The sequence below is a fragment of the Talpa europaea genome (genome assembly GCF_964194135.1).
Source record: "Talpa europaea genome assembly, chromosome: 16".
Lineage (NCBI taxonomy): Eukaryota > Metazoa > Chordata > Mammalia > Eulipotyphla > Talpidae > Talpa > Talpa europaea.
Window position 1 is genome coordinate 34,677,703 of NC_140084.1, and position 24,524 is coordinate 34,702,226.

Below are 24,524 nucleotides of genomic sequence, written 5' to 3' on the forward strand. Positions count from 1 at the left end.
AACAGATTGGTGGCATATAGAAATGGGTTAGACATCTATAGAATGAGAAGGATCTAAGGCAGGGAGAGTGAAGACAAAGGGATAAATTAAAGAACAAGATGAAGAGATGAAATATTAATTCCACCTTCCTCGGAGTATTTCACCAAACTACTTAAAGATATGGTCCACATCAGACCCATCAGTACTTCTTCAGGACTAAAAGCATAATCAATCAGTCCATTTCTCCCTGTCTCACCCTCTATCCTTTCGTCTTTCTGTCCTCTTAATTTGTAAAACCCTCAAGATGTTGGCAGACCCTTAATCTTTTTTTTTTTTTTTTTTTTGTAAACCTAGTGCCTAGTATTTCCCGTTGTCTTGTTTTTGCCAAGATTTTAATTAAGGCAGGTAGATTTTCCAGTACATTTTTTTCCCAACTCACTGAGGTCTTAATGGTCTTAATTCTAGTATTCTGATCTTATGCTACGCTCTGCTTGTTTAATATCACCACATTTAACTTTTTCAAATACAATTGACATGTAACGTCCCTCTCATGTCTTTTAAGGCTGAGAAGCTCTTCACTGACATCCAGGAATGCCTACATCCAGGAACAAGCTGATAGCACCGTAGATGATTTGCAACCCCACCTCTAATGCTGACTCAAGACCATCCTTTTTCTTAAATCAAATGCTCTTGTTTAATCTCTGTCAATGCCCCTCCTCCCAGAAGCCTTGCTTTAGCTATTCAGCTACCCTTCCCGTGTGATTCAGTATTTCTTTTTTTGCCGATAGTGCTTTATCACATCGTTTAGTACTGACTTGCTTAATTTTCTGTTCCTACTAAAGCAAAAATCTTCTAGGACTGCAGTGTCCCAGGTACCTAGAAGAAACCTTGGCATATAGTAGCAGTTGAGTATTAAGACACTGAAATAAAGATAGGTTAAAACAGGAGATTAGCCCAACTCAGTTCTACTTTAGTGACATCATAGGCAGCATATATAGAATGGCATACTTTGTGTCAGTGAATACGTATTTTTTTTAAAGCCTCCCTGAAACCATAGCTTAATATTGATTGTCCAATTAAGCTTGTTTTGTCTAAGACTTCTCCTTCTCAATAGCTCAATAGCTCAGTGACTTTCCACACATTGCCAGGTTTGAAATTTGATAAGAGGGTTACTCAGTGTGGCTTTCACATTTAGGAAGAAAGAAAGTAACTAGGTGAGGTGATAAATGTGTTAATTAACTTGATTGTGGCAATCATTTCACAATGTATGCATATATCAAATCATCACATTGTACACCACTTTAAGTATATTACAACTTTTTTTGGTCAATTATACCTTGATAAAGCTGGGGGTAAAAAGAATGAAATGAGGGTAGTCACAACCACAGTATTGCCATTTTTAGAAGTTCTAGTGATGGCACAGAACTGAGAGGGACCTGGGGGCCCCCTAACTTACATGTTTGAAAGACGTCCAGCAATACATGTGCACAATGACAAAGCATACTCAGTGTAAAAGAACTTTAATAGAATTAGTGTGTATAGAGAGAGACGTAAGGATAATAGTTTATGAAACACTCAAAATCACCCATCTCCTTGGTAAATGTCCAGCCATACTGGGTTGTCCCACAGTGAGGCCACTGAGGAATGAAAAGCTGAAACAAGTCCGAGGCATCTTCTGGTAGGGAACCAAAGGCTAGGGGGTAAAAGAGACAGGCAAGTCTGAGGCAAAAAGAGCAAAATTAAAATACAAATTAAGATAGTAGCCACCATTGTCTCTCAGTCAAGTGTCTCTCCCAAGTATCTTTACATGTCTCTCCTCCAAAGTCTCCCAAGTCTCTGTTGCAATTGCAAAGCCGAGAAGCAAGCAAGCCCACCTGCCTTCCCATGTTCTAGAGCTTCACCTGGCCACTCAGTTCCACCCAGGTTCCGTAGCCAGTCCAAGCTGGCTGCATGTAATAGGGTCAGGGAACATGGTACCTCACCCTTTTATGGAGAAGCCTCTATTATATTAGCTTTTAACTAGGGATTAAGCTTATTCCAAGAGAATAATTTTAAAAAAATGAACAGCTCTGACAGTGGTTATAATCTTGTTTCCCTGCATTTTGTCATCCAATCCATACTTGATGCAGCATAAAGTAGCATCTCCACCATGTCATCTCAGAAGAAGCACATAGCATGAGCTATACTATTCACATGTTTTAAATTAGGAAACGGAGCCTTAAAGATTTTTTTTAAAAAGATCCTCGATGCTTGAAGACATCATTGATGACATCCTTGATACAGACTGTGTTCCCAATCTCACAATAAGGCACTGTGAGCAAACACTTCTACTTCATAATTGCAGTAGTTACGTGCTTTTCACAGCATCATGCTGTTGCCTTCTAGAAATGAGTTTAGCAAAGATTTGTAGTTTCCTATAATAAAGCGGAACCATATGAAAATATTGCTAAAATAAACCTCGAACACTTTTGAGACAGAAACTCTGACTCTGCTGCACATTCTAGTGTCTTCCACATTCAACCCAGAGCTGGGCACACAGTGCAGGCCATGCAAATAGCCTTGTGTGCATGGTGAGTGAATTCATACTAGAGGATAGAATGCATGATGCCTCCACCCACAGCACGCTGACAGGTTGTAGAAGGCAGCTGCAGTGCCATTGGTAGCACAATTTTGCAAGGTCAAGTTGGAAATATCTGCCAGTCTAAAAGCATAAATGATGCCAGTTTACTTCTTAAGTATTTATAGAATTTCTTTCCATAGGTAACAGATTAGCAAAGGTTTGATTGCTGGGAAGAGGCAGCCTCAGAAAAGAAAATATACTTTTTCCCTGCTCTATTTTAAAAGAGTGGTTCCTATTCTGAAAGGGTGTATTTATGCACATAGAACTGTAAAACAGACAGCTTATTAGTTTTCACAACCAGACCTCCAATCGTCCTCATTATCCGTTTGCAAAAGCAGTGGGTAGGCCACCATCCTGCCATTGTTTGTGAGTGATGCAGAAGGTACTTTCCTCCTGTGCATAGTAAACATGGCTGAGATTTTACAGTTACACATTTTCATACAATATTTTCCATTTCTCTCAGCCAGTGCACAATACAGATGTTCGCTGGAATGATGCATGGTGAAGAGGAGATATCTGTGTGCTCAAATGCATTTTCTGAAGTGTATAATTGTTCCAAAAACTTTTCAGGCTCATTTTAAAAACACAGTGTTAAGAGTGTATGGATGTTTCGTTGAGTCACAAAACTGTTTATACCTCTGAATGTTCCAGAATAAAATATGGAAGCTGAATTTTATTTCCCCGCTTTATGTCCCAAATCATAGAGCCAGAGAAATGACAGGATACATTTTGGTGCTGTCCATTTGCCTGACTGCAGTTAGGAATCTGTCCCTGATCCCATAATATATTCAATTTGGAGAATTTGGCAGCGACATCTCACTACAGGCTGAGTTGGCACACGAGGAGAACACCCAGTAAGCCTCAGTTAGGACTTTTAAAAGAAGATGGAAAGGGAAGTGATCGTTAAGGATTTTATTATGTGGTATATGTCTTAAAAGAGAGGTTTCTGATGTGGAATGACAGCTATACACTGCCTCTGTTTCCTATTTCAATTGGCTTTATAAATGGCCCAACAGAAGACATTTTTGGTCGTCGATTATCATTCTGACCTAACTTTCTTACATCACCCAAAGTCATTCAGAGCAGAAGTTCCTGGATGGAATTGGAATCCTCTCTTTCTGCTTAAAGAGTTAGATTGGGCAGTTCACTTTTATTTCCCCTAGAACTTGCTTGGAGAGAGATTCCCCTAACACAGGGTTAAAAAAAATGTCATTTTTGGTGATCCATGTTTAATCCTCCTCATCCGGCAAAGACCCCCTAAGCACCCCTTGAAGGTTTGGATATATGGCATGCGTCTTCTATAATTAAATAGCAAAACCGAAAAAGCGCTGGTAGAATTTAGGCCAACTTTCCCACTGGGGGAATTTACTTGAGACCCTTCAGGAGAAATGAATGTTGAAGACTATGGTATCAGTTAGAGAGAAGTGAAGAAAAATGCATTGGTTATCCCCATTTATTCCTCAGTGTTTTCCTTAAGCACACTAGGTCTGTGCTAGGTTGTAACTGGGGGTGAGGGTAGGGGTGGTGGAGGAGGAGAAACCACAACTAACAAACAAGCAAAACGCTTCTAGAAACACATGCCAGTCACCTCCAAGTGTATCCCAGTGTATCATCACATAAAACTAAAAAAGAATGGATTTGATGTGACATATATAAAGCATCCCAGCCAGGTACTCCAGTTTCTAGTAAGTGATAATTTAAATGTCAGCACGGTATGCAAGTCTGATGAAATTGTTGCTCTGCTATTCATCAACAACCTAATACCATTGTCATGGCAACATCTGTGCCCCATGACATCCTGTGTTGTGTAGTCCTGGGGGAAATAATAAGGAGGATGCGGGAAAGTGGGTTAAAGGTTTCCTTTTGAAATAATGAAGACAGTTGCATCATTGCTATGACCCAATAGGCCTGTGTTCTTTGGAATGTGTGAATGTTTAAATAAGACATTTCAGATGATAATGCCAGACACCTCCCTTGGATAGTATGTGCTGAACTTGAATCAGAGTGGCTAGAAGGTCAAGTCAGAAATTTGAAGGGGAGAGCAGGAGGCTAGGAAGGCACACCTTTTTGAATTTCAGCTTTTGATAGGTTCTGCTGCTTTATTTCCCACTTGCTTTTGTAATGCTTATCCTCTGAAATGTATTACAAATGACTCTTTGCAAATGGGGTTTGTGTTCTTCTCATCATAAGAGTTTTAGCTTTTCCAGTGTGTGCATTTTCACGCTGCACCAAACCTTTGTTTTCCTGCTCGGGGTGTCAGCAACAGCATTTTTCTTTCTGAATAATGTGCAGAATTGGTGTGCTGACTTGCTCATGAAAAAGTATAGCCTTGCTAACAGATCTGCAATACCTAAACTCCAACATCTTACTTTCCCGAAGGCCTTTCATCTTAGTTTGTCAGCAAACTGGAACCTCTAACTTGACAATGTACAATTTTTGATGGTTAATTTAGCTTGCAGTGTTTGCTGTCATTATGGGGGCTTGATGGGGGGTTCTGCTGCTAATGGGAGGGAACTTTCAGGTATAGCAGAGGCAAATGATACTGGGAGTCCTCTACTAATGAAAATCCAAGCGTCACATGGAAAATTTCACTTAACTAAGAAACTATATGCAGAGAATGGGTTTATTAAAAGCAGAAAGCAGAATTCACCTTGGAATTGATGTGTTCATACTTGATACTAGTGGGATGAATTGTGGTGACAGGGATCATTTCTGTTGACAACAGCTGGAAATACAACAGCTATATTATTATAATTAGGATCAGCATCAAGTTGGATTATAATAGGGGCTTTCTTTGAGAAATGGCAGAGTGTCAAGTTTATAGTCACTAGCTAAATGAGTCTCTTGTATCCCCGACAAAGGGACAAAAACAGTTCCAAATGAAAACACAAACAGAGAATCCTGTTGTTATATTTCCTGGGTATTACTCAGGGTCCTATTTATCACACACCAACACTTGCTGCTTTGAAGAGACATTATCCTGCAAGGTTTACACTTTTCAATTTGCCTCCGTGGTCTGCATTCTGCATGCATTTCCATGGAGAAGCCTATACCGCAGCTTGACTAGAAATCTTTTCTGCTGCAAGATTAACCTCAAAGCATCCATTTTTCCCCCTCTGGGTAATCACTTGACAAATGCATCCACAAAACCTCCACACACATCCATTCCAGTGTACAGGTGCATCAACAGTCTTGAATCACTATTAGGAGAAATATCATCGTTGACGGAAAATAGTGCTGTCTTTTCATTTCCAGATGTCTAAAGTTGAAGGATGCGGATATCCTGGGAAGTCAGATATCAGGCAGAAATATCCTGGAAGAGGATGTGGGTAAAGGCTTGTCTTAGCGCTATTGTAATCCGGTACCCAGCAGTTCATTTTGGCAAATGTGGCATTTGCATGGGCTTGGAGATATGGTATTCATTTGAAAGCCATCAATTCAAATAACATTGAGCAGCTTGTACTAACAATGTGCCCAGTTCCTGGCCTTGTGCTTCTTACATCAAAACACATTTTATTTTTGAAGCCAGCACAGTTTTATACCAGAGAGGAAATGGACATGAGATGGATTGGATAGAAGAATGTGAGATTGTGCTTGTGTGTTTTCTTTTGTGATTTATTACTTTATTCAGGACATGGCTATTTTGTAACATGGATTGTCTTTTATGTCGCCCCCCAATTTAAGGAAATATGCTATGACTTTAACCATTAGGCAAAACTGTACTAAATTATAAATTGCAGCATCCACCTCTATTCACCATTGTAAAGCTAGTTTATTAATTTTTTTGAAGATTGATTTATTTATATAAGAACCGGGATACAGGTCAGATATGTAAGAGGGTGAGAGGATTCATCAGAGACAGAGTGGGGAGCAGAACAGGAAGATCTACTGAAATACACTGCCAAGGGGAGCAGTGGGAAGACAGGAGAGGTCTGCCACACCATGTGGGTATCTCCCTGGCTGGCCAGGATCAAATCCACACTGCAGAGGCTGTGGACAGCTTCACAGCGCTGCGCTCAACCTCCTGCACCACCAGGGAGGCCCAAAGCTCGTTTATTATTTAGTCTCTCATGTACATACACATAATGACCATATAATAATGGTGACAGCTCTCAGATATATCACCTCAATAATTCTTCTGTATTATTTGCATAAATTAATTGTCTCAGCATCCTAGGATGTAGCATTTGTTATCACCTTTCTTTTACAAATTAAGGAGGTAAAGTTTAGAAAAGTTTTGTTACTTGGCCAAAGACACAAAACTAGTAAAAGTTGGGAATGGAATGTAAATAAATTGTTCTGGTTCAAGAGAGTTGGGCTCCAAATTTATCTTCTCAGGCACTTTTTCTATTTTATCTTAATTTATTTCATTTCAACCTCACAAAAAGTTTGGGGTTCATAGATAAAAAATGTTTGTCTTTGCATGTGAAAACGCTGAATCACACAAAGCACATAAATGATGGGACTCTGTCCTTACTCCTGTTTCAGTGTTGGCAATATGATGAAGTACCTCTCATACTAAGGTGACAGCAAGTTATAGTAATGAGTAAAAATAGACATAATCATCATCGGTTTTGTAACAGTAAATTGCCATGGAAAAATCTCCAACTTCCATTTAGCAAGAAATCATCACTATGATTCTTAATGCTGTGTGATAGATTCAGAAAATGCTTCAGTTGGCCTTCCCCAATGGCCTAGGGGTTAAGTCTCAGCCCTGTCACCACTAAGGCCTGACTTTGATCCCCGGCCAGGGAGTTACCCACATGGTGCAGCAGACCTCTCCTGTCTCACCTGCTGCTGCCCTCAGCAGTGTATTTCAGTAGAGCCGCCTTTTCTGCTCCCCACTCTGTCTCTTGTGAATCCTCTCATCACTATTGCTCCCCCCTCCCCCACACCTCTGGCCTACACCTCAGTTCTTCTATGCAAAAAAATTAAAAAATAAAAATGCTTTGCTTTATAAACAAATTTGAAAATATTAGAAATTAATGCTTATATGGAGAAGATTGAATTTGAAAAATTCCATTGTCCTCATGAGGTTTCTGAACTATGGCCTGAGATGATTTTGTTTTTTAATTTTTTAAAGATTTATTTATGCATACAAGAGCTGGGGTACAGGCCATAAATGTGGGGAGTGAGAGGATTCACCAGAGAGTAGGGAACATAATAGGCAGACTAACCGAAATATACTGCTGAGAGGAGCAGCAGGCGAGATTGGAGAGGTCTGCTTCACAATGTGGATTGCACTCTGGCCAGCCAGGGATTGAACTCATGCTGCAGAGGCTGCAGATTGCTTTATAGTGCAGTGCTTAACCCCTTGCGCCACCTTGGAGGCCCCTGAGAAGATTTTATAGAATACTCCAGCACCATCCCCATTTGCCATCCCAGAGGTGTGAAAGGGACCCTAGGAATCTAAATATTTTTCAAAGTTCAATTCATATATGTAGACAGAGCTGGTACTCAAAAGCCTAGCATGTGTTTATTTCTGACTCCTACATATATTATTTTGTTTACCCCTCACAATAAGTTGAATATAAATTGTAATTGAAATGTGGAGCTAAGACAGGTTAAATGATTTGCCCAAAGGGAGGACTAAATGTTTCAGAGTAGGTTAGAAATATTCCATCTGCAAAATTATAACCCACCCTGCTTAACCCAAACACACCCACCCCGCACATACTTATAGGAGGTCTTACCATTGTTCAGAATCTGTTTAGATTTTTTTTCTTGATCAAGGCATTTCTTAATTTGAGTCGCTCACTGGAAGGTAATTTTGGTGATGATGGGAATTTTGGATTGTTTGTTCACATTTCTTAGATTCAGTGCTGAGGAAGTGACTAGAATTCAATGCTCATTAACATAATGCTGAGGGACTTCCCTGGGGGCTCTCAGCTGGAATAGACACTGAGGAAATCAGGCCAGGTCTTTATACCCAGCACAGCCCAGTTATCAGGTGTGGGACATCCTCTGAGAATAGAGCCTGGCCGTGGACCAGCAGCCCTCTTCAGTGACTCTCAGTCCTGAGCTGTCAATAAGCAACACCCCTAGCAGTTGGGGGTCAATGTTCCAAACCCACAGGGCATGGGAGTGATATGAGCACCATATAAGAGTCCTGTGTCTGCTAAAAGCAGGTAGATCTTTTGCAATATGGTCACTATGCAGGAAAATGTAACAATAATATTTGTCGAGTGGTGATGGTCCTCTAAAATTGGAATTTCTACTCAGAATGATGACTCAGAAGTTCTACAAAATCTACCCTGAATGTCGGCTAGAAAAAAAAAAATGCACTGAATGTCAGTTGTGCAGATACTGGGAACAAAATAAAAAAAAAGAAATTAAGACTGACTTTCTCAAATAACTTATTATCTAGCTAGTGAAAATGAACACAGGAAAGTACAATATTTGTAGTTATTTGAATATTGTGTGGGATGGCGAAGAATTGGATTAAAAATCTTCCAGGTGAGAGGATATAGATAGTGAGATAAATGTGCCCCAAAAATTTTTAAGAGGGTGATAACAAGAAAAGTTGTATGTCAAACCTAAGGTTGGAGAGACAAGCTGAGAACAAAACAGGGGGTGTCTGAATGATGAGCTAAAAGTGTTGGCTTTACCTTATAGGAAACAGAAAAGATATTTCCATTAGAGACCAGAGTGGGTCTATCTGGTCTACTATCCTGAGTTTTCTCTTTTTTAGTCCTCTCAGATTTATGAGAGGCAGAGAAATAGATGCGGAGATCAGACTAATGCTGAATTTACTGTAGTAATCCAGTTAAGAGGTGATAAGTAGAAATATTGGCTAATGACAATACAAATGGCTATCAATCTTAAATTTCTAGTTTTGAAATTGAAACTTAGCTCATGCTAAGTTTATCTCAGATAAGAAATTGAGCTTGTAAACTGAGTGAGGGGTATACATGACCTATTTTTGCAACTCTTTTCTGTAAAGTTAGTTCAAAAAGTTCAAGAAAAAAGAAACAAAAAGAAAACAATAGAAGAGTCTTGGAAAGAACCGACAGTGTTCAGAGCTGAACAAGACTTTTTTTTCTTTTTTGCTTTGTTTTGTTGTCTTCTGGGTTTACCTTGATTTTTTTTTAGGAGAGAAGCCTTTCTCCATTATGAAGTAACACATTATCAGGAAACTACAGTCAAGACCTAAACTCAGCATTATTGCTTTAAAAAAAAAAAAAAGATTTATTTTTAGTTATAGAAGAACTGGGGTACAGGCCAGAGGTGGTGATTGGGGGTGAAAGGATTCACCAGAGACAGAGTGGGGAGCAGAACAGGCAGATCTACTGAAATACAAGGCTGAGGGGAGCAGCGGGCAAACAGGAGAGGTCTGCTGTGCCATGTGGGTCAGTTCCCTGGCCAGGGATCAAACTCATGCCACAGTGGCTGGCAATAGCTTGATAGTGCTGAGACTTCAGCCCCTGCACCACCAGGGAAGTCCCTCAGTATTATGTTAATGAGCATTCAATTCTAGTCACTTCCTTGGCACTGAAATAACAAGTGTGAACAAACAGTCCAAAATTCCCATCATCCCCAAAATTACCTTCCAGTGGGTGATTCAAATGAAGAAATGCCTTCATTGTGAAAACAAATCTAAACAGGTTCTGAAAAACAGCAGGACCCCTGTATGTATGTGTGGGGTGGGTGTGTTTGGGTCAAACAGGGTGTCCAACACTTACTGGCTGAAAAAGACATGACCCACAAAGAACATGGTCCTTGTTATGACAACACAGTTCTCTGAATTCTCTCCAGTTTAAGCATTTCCCAGAATTTCTCATGCTATTTTGCCTTGACTTATGCTGGATTTACTGCTTAGAATCCTTCCCTGCCCTTCTTCTCCTGGTTAAACTCTACCTTTGTCTATAATTTCACTCAAATGTATCCTGTTTCAGAGAGCTTTCCCTGTTTGCTGGGCTAAGTAAGGGATCCAAACTTGCACTATTGCATGCAGCTAAATTTCTATGAGTATTTTTCTGATCTTACTCCCACCATCAAGCTATATCAGTGCCTAACTGGTGGGGTTGGTATTGTAACATACACCTGATGATGGGTGTGATCCTGTCCCTCTAAATCATGATGTTTTAAACCAATGTTACCTCCAGAAAAAAGAAAATGAAACAAATAAAATGAGAAGAGTGATTTAAAAAAAACCGGAAGCTTCTGGAGTATAGATTTTGTCTCTCTCCATGTATATGTAGCTCATATCAGGCGAGCTGTCTGTGTTCAATTGCTGAATGAATAAGTGAATTAAAAAATGGAAAATTAATCTGAATAAAAAAAGGTTTTGATTCTGTTATCCATAAAACCTAATTACCTAAACATGCTGATTAATCGGTGGTCCCAATCTAATTTCATATTCTGTGAAATTCAATTAGGTGAGATAAAATATTCCTTTGATATTTCCAGATAGTTTTCCTCAGCAACCAGTTTTTTCCAGGTACATTCAGTTATGCTTTTATAAGACTTAAATGCTACCTGTTACATCATATTATTCACCTTATGTTTCACATTCCTTTGATATGTTTTCTTTGCATTTTCTCCCAGTCCATATGAATCTGATAGCTATCTTTAACATGAAAATGACAAAGGAATCTTAAATAATACAGATTCTAAAAGGCCCCTCTTTCTATAGCACTATAACTAGCAGTACTCTTAAAAGATTTGGATATTGTTGAAACCCATGACAGAGTAGTTTATCTCCATATTTTTAAAAAGATTTCTCTTCCTCTTTATTCCCACACATGGGTTTCTATATGATATGCTTGGCAAAATTTAGCCCTTGGCAAAGAATAATGTGTTAATGATTTTCTCTCTCTCTCTCTCTCTTTTTCTCTCTCTCTTTCTCTCTCTCTTTCTCTCTCCCCCTCCCCTTTTATTTTTAGGTACGTCTGTCACTAATGTAACAGCTACTGATGCTGATGACCCAGTTTATGGAAACAGTGCAAAGTTGGTTTATAGTATCTTGGAAGGGCAACCTTATTTTTCCATTGAACCTGAAACAGGTTTGTGGCCTAAATTTTGAATTCTTTTTACTGTGTTATGGCTTCAGGGAAACACTTTTCTTGGGATTTGGATTATGACATGTTATAGTTAAATACTTCACTGCCTATATCAATAATATTTAAACGTGTTGTTCCTGTGCAATGTAAGGTACATGAAAAGCCAAACAATCATTTTGAGACTGATTAAAACAAATGGCAGATCCTTTGTCGAATATCACCTATTTAACAGATGGCCTGGCACCGTATTCCATCTTGGGGGAAAAGTGTACTTACATGTCAGCCAGACTTAAATATCAGATTTAGGAATAAATTCAGCTACTTATTGACTGTGTGATGCTTGGCAAGCAATATTTATAAATCTTTCTAAGTTTCAATTCCCACATCTATAAAGTGGGTATGGAACCTACCTCAGTGTTAGGATGAAGAACAGATGAAGCAATAAATACCACACACTCGGTGCATGGTACGTGATAGTGATGCCCCTAAAATGGATATTGTTACATTTGGTATTAACATTCTCATTTGTGAAATAGGGTACTGGTCTCTATCCACTAGAGCTCTTTATTATTATTATTGCCAATATTAAACCCAGTCAATATCCTGAGTCTAGTAGTAGATTTTAGAAACCACAAAGTAATTAAAAAAACCTTTAAAAATTAATTTGAAAAAACGCTTCATAAAAACATAGTTTTTGGAATGAAGATATATATTTTTTGTCTGATTTTAATGATCTATTAATAGAAGAAAGTCATTTTGTCAGAGATTTTATAATCCTCTGAGATTTTTTTGTTAACACATTTAAAAAATTTTATACAAAAGGTCTTTCCTATGTATTGCTCTTCTGTATCTGGTGGTGGTATCTGCAAATTTTCCAAAGAGAAAATTTGATACATGGGCATATACACATATGATATCATTTCTTTGATTCATGAGTTTTCAGCATTATTGAGATAAATTTCCATGTCTTACCATTAAGTCAATTATTAATTAAATTAAAAATTTAAAGCTTCTCCTTGCTGTTTTTTAATTCAAAGAGTAAAATCTTCATGCATTTAAAAGTGAGTAAAAGTACATTTATACATAAATAGGTCATGGCTTAAAATTGAATTTAGATTTGGAAACAGGAAAGAACTCTTTTAAAATACATTAATTAGAGGTATAATTACATATTCTTCCTCAGCGATTTAGGAAGTCTGTCATCAGCTTCATCTCATTTGGGATCCTTGATGATGCTAAGACAGTGACAGGGGAGGTAGCCAGCTCCAGATTTTGAGGGAGCAAAAAATATTGGAGATGCCCTAGTACTTAGCTAAGGTCACCCTGACAGAGTTGGGGCTGATATCTACCCCTGGCAGATATCTTTGAAGTTCACTTTCATAGACTATGATTATGATGCAAGGACATCTATAAAACCAAAATATGTTGATTGCTTTGGTGGAATTACATAGATTTTCCTTTCCTTCTCGCCTGTTTGTTTACTTGGATCTTTTTGCTCACCATTCCCAATGTAATATAGATATTGATCCAGAAAATATCCTTTCGACATTCATTGTGGGTCAGGCACTGAATTAAATATGAAGAGAAAAATTCATAAAGGGTAATCTCAGTCTGCAAGTATTTCATAACCCATTTAGAAGGCCGATCTTTTTCAACATAAATACAAGGAAACAAGGTGATGCCCTTTAAATAATTTGTATCTTCAGAATAAATCACCGTGAGGTGTAGCTAATGAAAGACCCCTACTAGGTCAGAGGATTTGGGCAATTTTAAGTCTCATTGACGTACTGCCATTTGCTTAATTTAATGTTGCCAATGGTATTTAATATTTACATTTTTGCCAGGTATAATGAGTCCCTCTCTCTCAGCATGTCCTCATTTTGGCTTTTTCATTGCCATTTGACAGATACAAAATTATTTGCTTTATATTTTAGAAAGTTTATTCTGGTATTATTGTGAAAAAAAGAAATGGTGATAAATAAACTTAGAGAATATAGAGAGTAGTTGCTTAATAAACATTGGTTGAGGGAAATTGAGGTTTTTAACGAGGGTAGACATAATACAGAAGGAAATAGAGGCTAAAATCAATAATTGGCAAAGCAGAAGTCTAAGTCCTCCAGTCGAATCATAAATATGTATGGGTGAAATGTAAACATTTTCGTGTCAGTGCCTACATAATTACACTTGAGTGTGTTCAAATGAAAATGGAGTGTTAGTTGTTCCCATAGAATCTAAATGTGACTGTATTTCTGAGACTTATTCTATCTAAACATTTTTTGGTACCAGAATGAATGTATTTGTGTGTGTGTGGTCGAGGACGGTATAAGTGCTTTGCAGAAACAGATTAATATTTTGTATTTTAAAAATATAGGAAAAGATACACAAAGCCTCATGAGCACTTGGTTCTTTTGATTTTGCTAGCAAATGGAAAATAAAGATCATCTCCTGTCACCAAAAGATGTATCAGTTGGGTTCTCTGGACAATAGACGCTAAGACTTAGGAGAGTGAGGTTAATGACAGTGAGAGATAAAAGAAACACTTTGTCAGTTCTTACAACCATAACAAAATTCCAGAAGCTGGGTGGCTTATAAGAAATATATTTATTTCTCACAGTTCTGAGGACTGGAAGTCTGAGAGGTAGTCTCAGCACTGTCAGGCTTGAGTGAGGGTCCTCTTCTGGCTACAGATAATTGATTCCTATCCTCACAGGGTAGAGTGAGCAACCTTGATCTTTGGTATTTTTTTTTTCCTTTTTAAAATATGGTCACTACTACTATTTATAAGGGTTTTACCTTCACGATCTAATTACATCTCAACCCCCCCACCTCCAAATACCATCATATTGGGAATTAGAGTTCAACATGATTGTTCTTTGATGGGGTGTGGAGTATGACCCAACTATTCAGTCCATACCAGGCATGAAGGAGGATTAAGCAGGGAAACCCTCCATGCCATAATGCAGACCTGATACCAGTTCAGGAGCCGAGGAGAGGAGGCAAGATAAGGTCATGCAGATTTGACAGCGTCTTTGCCAAACCCACACAGGTGTCTGAGCAAAGATTTATTTTCAAAGGAGTCTCATGTTGCACACATGGCCAAACTTTAATGCAATCCAGCATGTCCAGTTTTTGACGTGGATGTTTCTAGGAAGAGAAGGACCTCAGCTTGGCTCCTAAAGGCCATTCTGAGGATGCTTCAGCTGAAGGTGCCAGCTAACTGCACTCTTAGACAAGTTCTTTTTTGAAGAAAAACCCAAGAAGTGGGGCTTCCTGGCTTCCACTACACATCCTAAAAACCAAAGAGAAAATACTTTGCCCTATCAAATTGGTGAATGTGATATTTCAACCAGTAATATATGGGGATCAGCCCATGCTTGGTGATTTACCCAGGCCAACACTGACAGGAGTGTTTACAAAATCACTCATTGAAAAAAATTTGAAAGCTATGTGTTAAAGTATTACAAATGTCTACTAATTTTCACTCGGGAATTCAAATTCTATTACAGCAAAATCGCAAAAATTTCAAGGATGAGCAGAGATGATATGCTTCTGACAAATTGGTTCTCTAAGTGTTTGGTCTGTCCTTGACTTCAGGAAGTAATGCAGCCTTGTTGAGTCAGAACATGTAGGCTGAATAACCAATACTCATTAGTACTGATGCAAGATCATCCCCCATATTTTTTAAGTACCCGAATTATATTTCAGGGATTTTTTTTTGGCAAGATGATTTCTGTTTCATTTTTCTTTTGTTAAAGACTTTATTATTATTATTTTCTAGGTCCATTTGGTTTATAGTAAAATTGGCGGGAAGGTACAGAGATAGCACATATATTTCTTCCCTGCCTCACACACATAGCCTCCTCCCTTATCAACATTACTCAATAGAATGAAGCTTTTTTTTTTTTAAAGATTTATTTATTTGTACAAGCACTGGGTACAGTCAGAAGCACAGGAGGGTGAGAGAATTCACCAGAGCCAGAGTGGGGAGCAGAACAGGCAGAAGGACCTAAGTACACTGCTGAGGGGAGCAGCAAATGCAGCAGGAGAGGTCTGCGCACCATGTGGGACCCTGGCCGGCCGGCTGGGATCAAACTGGCGCTGCAGAGGCTATAGGCAGTGAAGCACTGTTTTTTGTTTTTTTTTTTTTAAAGACTATTTTTTTTAAAGATTTATTTTTATTTATTTATACAAGCACTGGGTACAGTCAGAAGCGCGGGAGGGTGAGAGAATTCACCAGAGCCAGAGTGGGGAGCAGAGCAGGTAGAAGGACCAAAGTACACTGCTGAGGGGAGCTGCGGGTGGCAGGAGAGGTCTGCGCACTGTGTGAAACCCTCCTCTGGAGGCCGCGGAGAAGCTGGGGATCGAACCAGCACTGCAGAGGTTGTGGGCAGCTTTGCAACCCAACGCTCAACCGCTGCACCACCAGGAGGCCCGAAGCACTTTTTTTTTAAATCAAGGATAAAACAACATCAGCACTCAATAACCACCCTAAATTACCCCAGTTAGGGTTTTCATTCTTGGTGGTGTGCATTATATAGGTTTAGACACATGGATATGACATTTATACATCACTATCATAGGGAATATTTTCACTGCCCTAAAAATCCTTTGTACTCTGATATTGATTTCTTCCTTTCATCAGACTCTGACAGCCACTGATATTTTAGCCGTTTCCATAGTTTTTGCTTTTTCCACAGCATCATACAATGGCAATCATAGATATGTTGGCTTCTCAAATTACCTTCTTCACTTAGTAATTTATATGCATTCCATGCGTTTTCACACCTTGACACCTCAGTTCTTTTAAGTGCTAAATAATATTCCATTGTCTGGATAACCACAATTTATATGTTTACTTACTGAGGAACATCGCACTCACTTCAAAGTCTTGGGAATTACGAATGAAGCTGCTATAAACAGTCAATGTGCAGGTTTTTGCATGGACGTATTTTTCAAATCCTTTTGGGTAAATACCAGGGAGCATGATTGCTGAATTGTATGATTAGAATATATTTAGTGTTGTAACAGATGACCTCACTATCTTCCAAAGTGGCTGTACTATTTTTCATTCCCATCAACAATGAGTGAGAATTCCTATTGCTCCACCTTCTTACCAGTATTTGTTGTGGTCAGTATTTCAGATTTTGCTTTCTTTAAAAAATAATTCAGTGACATCCTGTTTTTAAGCTTTCATTTCCTTGATAACATATGAAGTGGAATATCTTTGTATATGCTTATTTCCCAACTGTGCATCTTCTTTGGTGAGATGTCTGTTAAAGTTTGTTTTTTTATTTTTTTTTAAATTTTTTACATCATTGTTCATTTTTAAACAATATTTGCTTCCCTCCACCCCCTCGGTGTAGTCCTCATAGAGTTTCCTTCACCAATGCACCCGTGCTCCATCACCTCAGTCCCCTGTGCTCCTCCCTCCCTCCCTCTGATCCCTTTCCCTCCTCCTCCCCTGCAGGATGTCTCTGGTTTATAATTGTCAACAATTATATTTTTTTATAATTGTTGTTTTATAATTATATTTTTTATAATTTTTTTTATAATTTATAATATAAAAAATATATTTTTTATAATTGTCAACAATTGTCAAACAATTTATAATTGTTTTTGCTTTGTTGTGTTTTGTACTGTTATTATTTTTTTACACTGATGTCTTATTTGGTTCCCCTATATCCCTGCTATAAGTGAAACGTGATATTTTTCTTTTTCCTTCTGCCTTATTTCACTAAGCGTAATTCCTTTTAGCTCTATCCATGTTGCTGTGAATGGCGTGAGTTTATCTTTTTTGATTGCTAAATAATTTTTGTTAAGGTTTTTTTTTAAAAGATTTTTTTTTTTATTTATACATACAAGAGCTGGGGTACAGGCCAGAGGTGTGGGGGAGGGGTGAGAGGATTCACCAGAGACAGAGTGGAGAACAGAATAGGCAGATCCACTGAAATACACTGCTGAGGGTGCAGTGGGCGAGTCAGGAGAGGTCTGCTGCACCATGTGGGTAGCTCACTGGCCAGGGATTCAACTTGTGCTGCAGCGGCTATGGATAGCTTCATAGGTTCCTATTTAATCCCTTGCACCACTAGGGAGGCCAGTCTGTTAAAGCTTTTGACATTTTTAATCAGATTTTTGTTTTCTTCTTGTTGAGTCTTTTTTTTTTTTAATAGAGGCATGTTTTATTTATTTATTTATTATATTTGTTTGTTTGTTTTTTTTTTTGTTTATACATGCACTGGGTACAGTCAGAAGCGCGGGAGGGTGAGAGAATTCACCAGAGCCAGAGTGGGGAGCAGAGCAGGCAGAAGGACCAAAGTACACTGCTGAGGGGAGCAGCGGGCGGCAGGAGAGGTCTGCGCACCATGTGGGATCCTCCTCCGGTGGCTGGGGAGCAGCCAGGGATTGAACCGGCGCTGCAGAGGCTGCGGGAAGCTTCCCAACCCAGCGCTCAACCGCTGCGCCACCGGGGAGGCCCTCTTCTTGTTGAGTCTTAAGAGATCTCTAAATATTTTAGATGAGTCCTTTATTCCATAGGTATTTTGCAAATATTTTCTTCCAGTTTGTGGCTTATCTTTTCATTTGATGAATTATAAAATCTTTTACAGATCAGGAATTTAAAATTTCAATCATATTCAGCTTATCACTTCTTTCTTTCATGGATCATACTCTGATATTATAATGAAAAAGTTTTCACCAAACACATATCTTCTAGGTTTGTCTATATTCTAATTTTGTACTTTTCTGTTTTATATTTAAGTAAGTGATTCATTTTAAGTCAATATTCGTGAAAAATATAAGTCTTGTGTCTAGATACTTTTTTTTTCTTTTGTGCATCTGAATGTCTGATTGTTCTAATACCATTTGTTGCTCCATTGTGTTGCCTTTTCCTCTGTCATAGAGCAGCTATCTTTATTTATGGAGGTCTATTCTGACCTCTCTGTTTTGTTCCATTGATCTGTCGATCTGATTTTTTTCTTTTTACCAGTACCAAAACATCTTTATCATTTTGGAGTCAGCTAATATCAGTTCTCCAAATATGTTCTTCTTTCCTTCAGTATTGTGAAGGCTATTCTGGGTCATGTGCCTTTTCATATAAGCTGTTTGATGATATGCATAAAATAGTTGGGTGAGGTTTTGATTGGGGTTGCATTAAATCTGTAGATCAAGTTGGGTATAACTGACATCTTGACAATATTGAGTACTCCTATCCATGAACATGGACTCTCTCGCCATGTATTTAGTTCTACTTTGATTTCATTCAACAGAGGTTTGTAGTTTTCCCTATATTAATCTGGTACAAATTTATTTGATTTATATCTTGGTATTTCATTTTTCTGAAATACTTGTGTCTGTATTACATTTGCTAATGTAAAAGGTATTGTGCTTTTAATTTCAAATTTATTGCAGTTAGATAGAAAAGCAACTGAACTTATAACCTGCAGTTTTGCTATACTTGCTTATTAGTTCCAGAAGCTTGTTGTTGTATTGTTTGGCTTTTGTCTATTGAAGATTTTTTTTTACATACGCCATCATACCATGTGTGAATAAAAGCAGTTTTATTTCTTTCTTCCCAAACAGTAGGTCTTTTATTTCCTCTACTTTATTGCATAAATGAGGATTTGCAGTATGATATTGAAAAGGAATATTAAAGGGCCAATGTTGCCAAGACCAGATATTAGTGGTGCAGCTTCAACTTTCTCACTTTTAAGTACATTGGCTTTTTTTTTTTGTAAATGATCTACTATTCTTCGTTTACTATGATTTTTTCTTTTTACCAATACCAAGAGAAATATTGTGAGGCAGAGGAGTTTTCTTCTTCTTTGTGATCCTTGACTGGGTCCACAATATGTCCTTCTATTCTTAGTTTACTTAGCATTTTAAATGATGAGTTGGTTTTGGAGTTTGTAAAGTTTTTTTTTTTTTTATACGTCTATTGATATGATCATGGGATTTTTGAAAAATTGTAATCTGTTGATTTGATGGATTACATGAATTGATTTTTGAATGCTGAACCTATCTGGGATAAATCTCATTTGGTCATAACATCTAACTCTTCTTGTACATTTTTGGATTTGATTGGCTATTATTTTATTGATCATTTTTGCATCTATATCCATAAAATATATTGATCTGTTGTTTTCTTTTACTATTGTATCTATTTTGTTATTAAAATAATGCTGATGTCATAGAATGAGCTAGGGAATATTCCTTCTGACTCTGTCCTCTAAAAGAGATTGTAGAGACTTGGTATAATTTCTTCCTTAAATGTTTGGTAGAGTGAACCCATCTTGACCTGACCTCACTTCCTTTTTATACTAGGATTCTGGCCATAACAGTTAAGTGTTGGATCTAAGACTATAACAGTGAACATCTTGACAGTGAACCCCCCTTTAGCAGGCTATGGATCTTGAATGCACTCTGGGTTCTATGAAGACAAAGACTGATTATTGGTCACTGTCAGCAAGTCCTCGATGTTAGAATATTTTCATTATGGACAAGGAAACTAGAGGATAAGAGACAAGAATTTATGCGGCTTGTTTTATCTTCACAAGGATGATAATAACCGAATTCTGGACTTTGGAAGAGATAAGTTCTGCTTATTATCTTCAACTTCATGGAGTCATTTTCTGTTGCAATAACACATTGATCTCTCTATTTTAGGAAAAGGCCCTTCTCTTATTTCAGGTATAAGATTAAGACAGAGAGATGGCCATTTGTTCTGTTTATTATCTTCTTTGAGCTATATAATCAGTAATAACTTATATATTGATTTGTTTATATTTTAAAGTCAGTTCTCATACTCCAATGTTTAGCTCATAAAAAGTATGGGGATTCTCTGATGTGTTTATTTTTCATCCTTATGCCTAGCAGAGTGTTTGGCACTGAGAAGTCCATCAGTAATTATTTTAGATAGGAAGACAAGAAGGAAAACAAAAACAAAGGTAGTTGGAATTGGAAAGGATGGGAGAAATTTGTTAATAGAGGGAAAAATAAGAGCTTGTTAAAACTTCATAGAGATGTGTAATGAACTAGGTAGGGAATGAAACTTGGCTTCAATTCTTTATTCTAACTGTTCCTCTGGTGGAAAGAACACCACTTCAACCTCTGGTGTGATTTTGTTGTTGTTCACATTCACTTAGGACTAAAATGCATGCCTTTTCCAAGTCTCATATTATCTCTTAACTGTCTAACCAATACAATGCTATCTTGTACTTGCAAAAATGAGCCTTGAGACTTGGAAAAATTCTTGCCAAGATTTAGTTCTAGATCACATGTTAAGATAGATAAGGAACCACTACACAGGAAAGAATGATTATTATAACCTTCCATTCCAGAGGTCACTATGCTGATGGTGGTAGTAATAGCAGCAACAAACAAAAAATATATTGTGTTTCTGCAGTTGCTTACATTTGACAGAACACTGAATGTAACTATAGAGGGTAAAACAATCTTTTAACTTTTTTGAGATAAAGTTGGCTTTCCATTCTTGTTAGTATTTTAAAAATATAGATACTTGGGGCCTCCCTGGTGGCGCAAGGGGTTAAGCACTATGAAGCACTAAGAAGCAATTTGCAGCCTCTGCAGCACCAGTTTGATCCCTGGTCGGCCGGGGATCAACACACATGGTGCAGCAGACCTCTCCAGTCTTGCCAGCTGCTCCCCTCAGCAGTGTATTTAAGTCAGTCTGCCTGTTCTTTTCCCCACTCTGTCTCTGGTGAATCCTCTCACCCGCCGCATCTCTGGCCTGTACCACAGCTATTGTATGCATAAATAAATAAATCTTTAAAATAAAAGTATAGGTACTTGCCAACAAATCACCCATAGTCCATCACCATAATCCAGTGTGGGAAAAAATTCTGTCATCATTTGTGAACAGATTTCAGAAAGAGTAAAATAAAATGCCTCCCCCATCTCTAAGTCAAATTCCTTGTCAAATTATAACAACACCATGAATATGAACAACTGCAAACTCATTTATTGAACACTTACTTTGTTCTTGGCATTGTGCTAACTAAACTTGCATGCACTATCAAATTCATTTTAATGTATTCCACACAATATTTGGGGATAGTTATCAAAGTCACTTCAGTTTTACTGATGAATGAAGAGGATCAGAAACGATGCATTTCTTGCTTAAAAAAGTTTGAAGCAAGATTGCTAGTGAGTCTGTCCAAATTCAAACTCCAAGTTTTCAACATTCTTCTGTACCCACATTTGACTTCAAAATAGTGTAGTTCATGCCCGGGCCTGTCACTGATTTAGAAAGGGACGTATAGAACTTGGAAGCTGGCCCAGGTCTCTTTTATACATTCACACAGGAGGCAGTTTGATGTCAGAGGAACTTGAGGCAGTAGTAATTGTAAAATGAATTGTCTTTTTTGTGAATAGCTTCAAAAGGCTGAAAATAGCTTATTTGTAGTCTATAAATGTTTCCTTTTTTTTTTGTTTCCCCCTTCCTGCCACCCCCAATACCATATGTTTGCTTGTAACATTTTGGGCACAGACAGAAATATGGCATTTATTTAAAAAGCACTAATTTGAGGACAACAGTGAGAAAACAGTTGTAGTCCATCCTATGTGATTGAAGATGGGAAGTCTAAATGAAATTCAAGGCAAGTGAATAATAAATGCTTAATTATCTAAAGAAACCAGGGTAAAGTTGCAGGACAGTCTAAACTTTGCTCTAGGGAAGCCAGAGTATGAAAAATGACCTGCTTAAAAATAAACTAACTTAATTCATTGACCTTTTTTTGAAATTCAGACCATCTTTCTTTATTGGATACAAATAACATTTGTCTCTGTGGAACATGTAAAAATGAGCTAAGGAAAAAATACTCCTTGGGAAAAAAAAATCCGTGTAATGAATGGTTCTCTTTTAGAAAAATCAAGATAATACATGGAGTCCTCATGGAATGCCTTCATGAAATTGAGTCATTTTTATGCCTTCTGAGGCAAAGTGATAAATTGCAAATACACAGGGTCTTCTTTTTAATCAGGATTGCATAGATGATCATTTTCGCTGCCAAGGGAACTGGCCAAAGAATTTTCTTAGTGCAAACCTTTGAGAAGAAATATTCAGATAAACTCAGGCAGATCAACACTACTAGAATAGCTACTGATAAAATGAACATGTCTTTGTAATTTACACTCATGGATATTTAATCAACACCAACACTTTAATAAGTTCTGTTTAGGCAATAAGGATAACAAATCCTAAAAAGAGATAGATATACATGGATAATCAAAATACTGTGATAACATAAAATATATGACAGAATTCATAGTACTGCAATGGAGAGAAGAACCAGTTAAGCAAACTTGTATGGAAAAAGGAGAATAAGGAAAATTTTTTGAGGTTGTGACAAAAAGAGTTATGCCTTGAAAAATCAGTGAAACTTTAATGAGAGTGTAATAGGGGAAACTGTTAAGTAAGGACTTAATACAGGAGAAAATCAAAGGGATATATGGTCAGAGAAAAAATTGGATATTGGGGTATTATTAAAAATTAAAGTTTTCCTCAATGGCAGTAGAAGATTTTTACTTGAGGGGATTTTTCTATGTAACATGAATTTAGGGAAGAATTTACAAATTACTAGATTCTTCTACTAATTTTTTACATCATTTTGGATGAGTGCCTGCAACTCTTAGGACTAAATATCTAATTTTACTGAAAATGATGCTTTTTCTAATAATTCATGATATTGGGGGAAAGATATATTCTCCATTTTTGCTTTTGATCTTCACATACTAAGAATTTCTCTAATATTATTAATTTGTCTATTTTATTTTGTTGAATCAAACAGAATGTGATCATTTGGATAGGCCATTTCTACTTAGAAAATCCCAAAGCTTTTTTCATTAATAATATCTAGAAAAACACTTCAGTTATATTAAGTATAAGAGATTCATTTTATTAAAAACCCTGGTTTGGTTGAAAGTTGGACTGAGGCCTCCTTGGTGGCCTAGGGGTAAGTCTCAGCACTATCACCACTGCCACATGAGTTCTAACCCCAGCCAGGGAGCTACCCACATGTCACAGCAGACCTCTCCTGTCTAACTCACTGCTCCCCTCAGCAGTGCATTTTAGTGTATCTGCCTGTTCTGCTCCCCACTCTGTCTCTGGTGAATTCTTTCACCCCCTGTACCTCTGACCTATACCCCAGTTTCTCTACATAAAAAAATCTAAAAAAGAAAGTTGGAATGAAAGGAAGGAATGTTATGGAAAGAAAGGAAGCTGAGTTGACCAATGTCTGGGACAGTTACATCATAGGGAATTAAAGCAACATTTTTTTGATTATTTTTTATTGAGGTAAGATTTGCTAAGGAAACTGCCATATTATTCAACAACGGTATAGGTTCTAACCTTTTCAAATGCGTTTGCCACCCCACACCCACCATCACAGCTCTCATAATCTTCCACCACAGCACACTGGGCCCCTTCCTCTTGTTCCCCTTCTCCCTCTGATAGTTTCAATTCTACAGTCAGACTTCTAGGGATTGTTTTGGTTTAATTTTATATCTTCCTTTGTTTTGTTTCTCTGTAACCTGCATATGAGTGAAATTTCTGGTATTTGTCTCTCTCCTTCTGACTGATTGCACAGAACATCCAGTTCCATCCAGGCGACTGAAGATGGCAAGATTTCATCTTTTTTATAGCTGAGTTATATTCCATTTTGTCTAGGTATTAGACAAAAGCTGAGTTATCTCCAATGATCCCACAGCTGACAGTGTACTAAAAATCATAGAACTCCCCAAATCAGGCCCTCTCGTAAAAATGGTAAGGAAGAGGCAGGTAGAGGTCCTTCTGTAACAGGTGAGGTCTCTTCTAAACCTTTTGGAGCAAGAGCATGTTTATCTCTGGAGAAGTCAGGCAAACAGCCAATAGGCAGAAGAATTCGGGAGGGAGGCAAAGAATGCTTTTC

The 24,524-nt window shown here is 37.7% G+C and overlaps 1 protein-coding gene across 1 annotated transcript in view; it reads left to right on the top strand.

Moving 5' to 3' along the window:
- CDH8 (cadherin 8) overlaps positions 1-24,524 on the top strand; it is a gene marked incomplete at its 3' end in the record, with an annotated part of 355,245 nt that overhangs the window by 151,900 nt on the left and 178,821 nt on the right. The window contains exon 3 of the mRNA XM_084256775.1: positions 11,485-11,604. Within this exon, the coding sequence (XP_084112901.1) occupies positions 11,485-11,604 (120 nt within the window). The remainder of the gene's footprint in view (positions 1-11,484; positions 11,605-24,524) is intronic.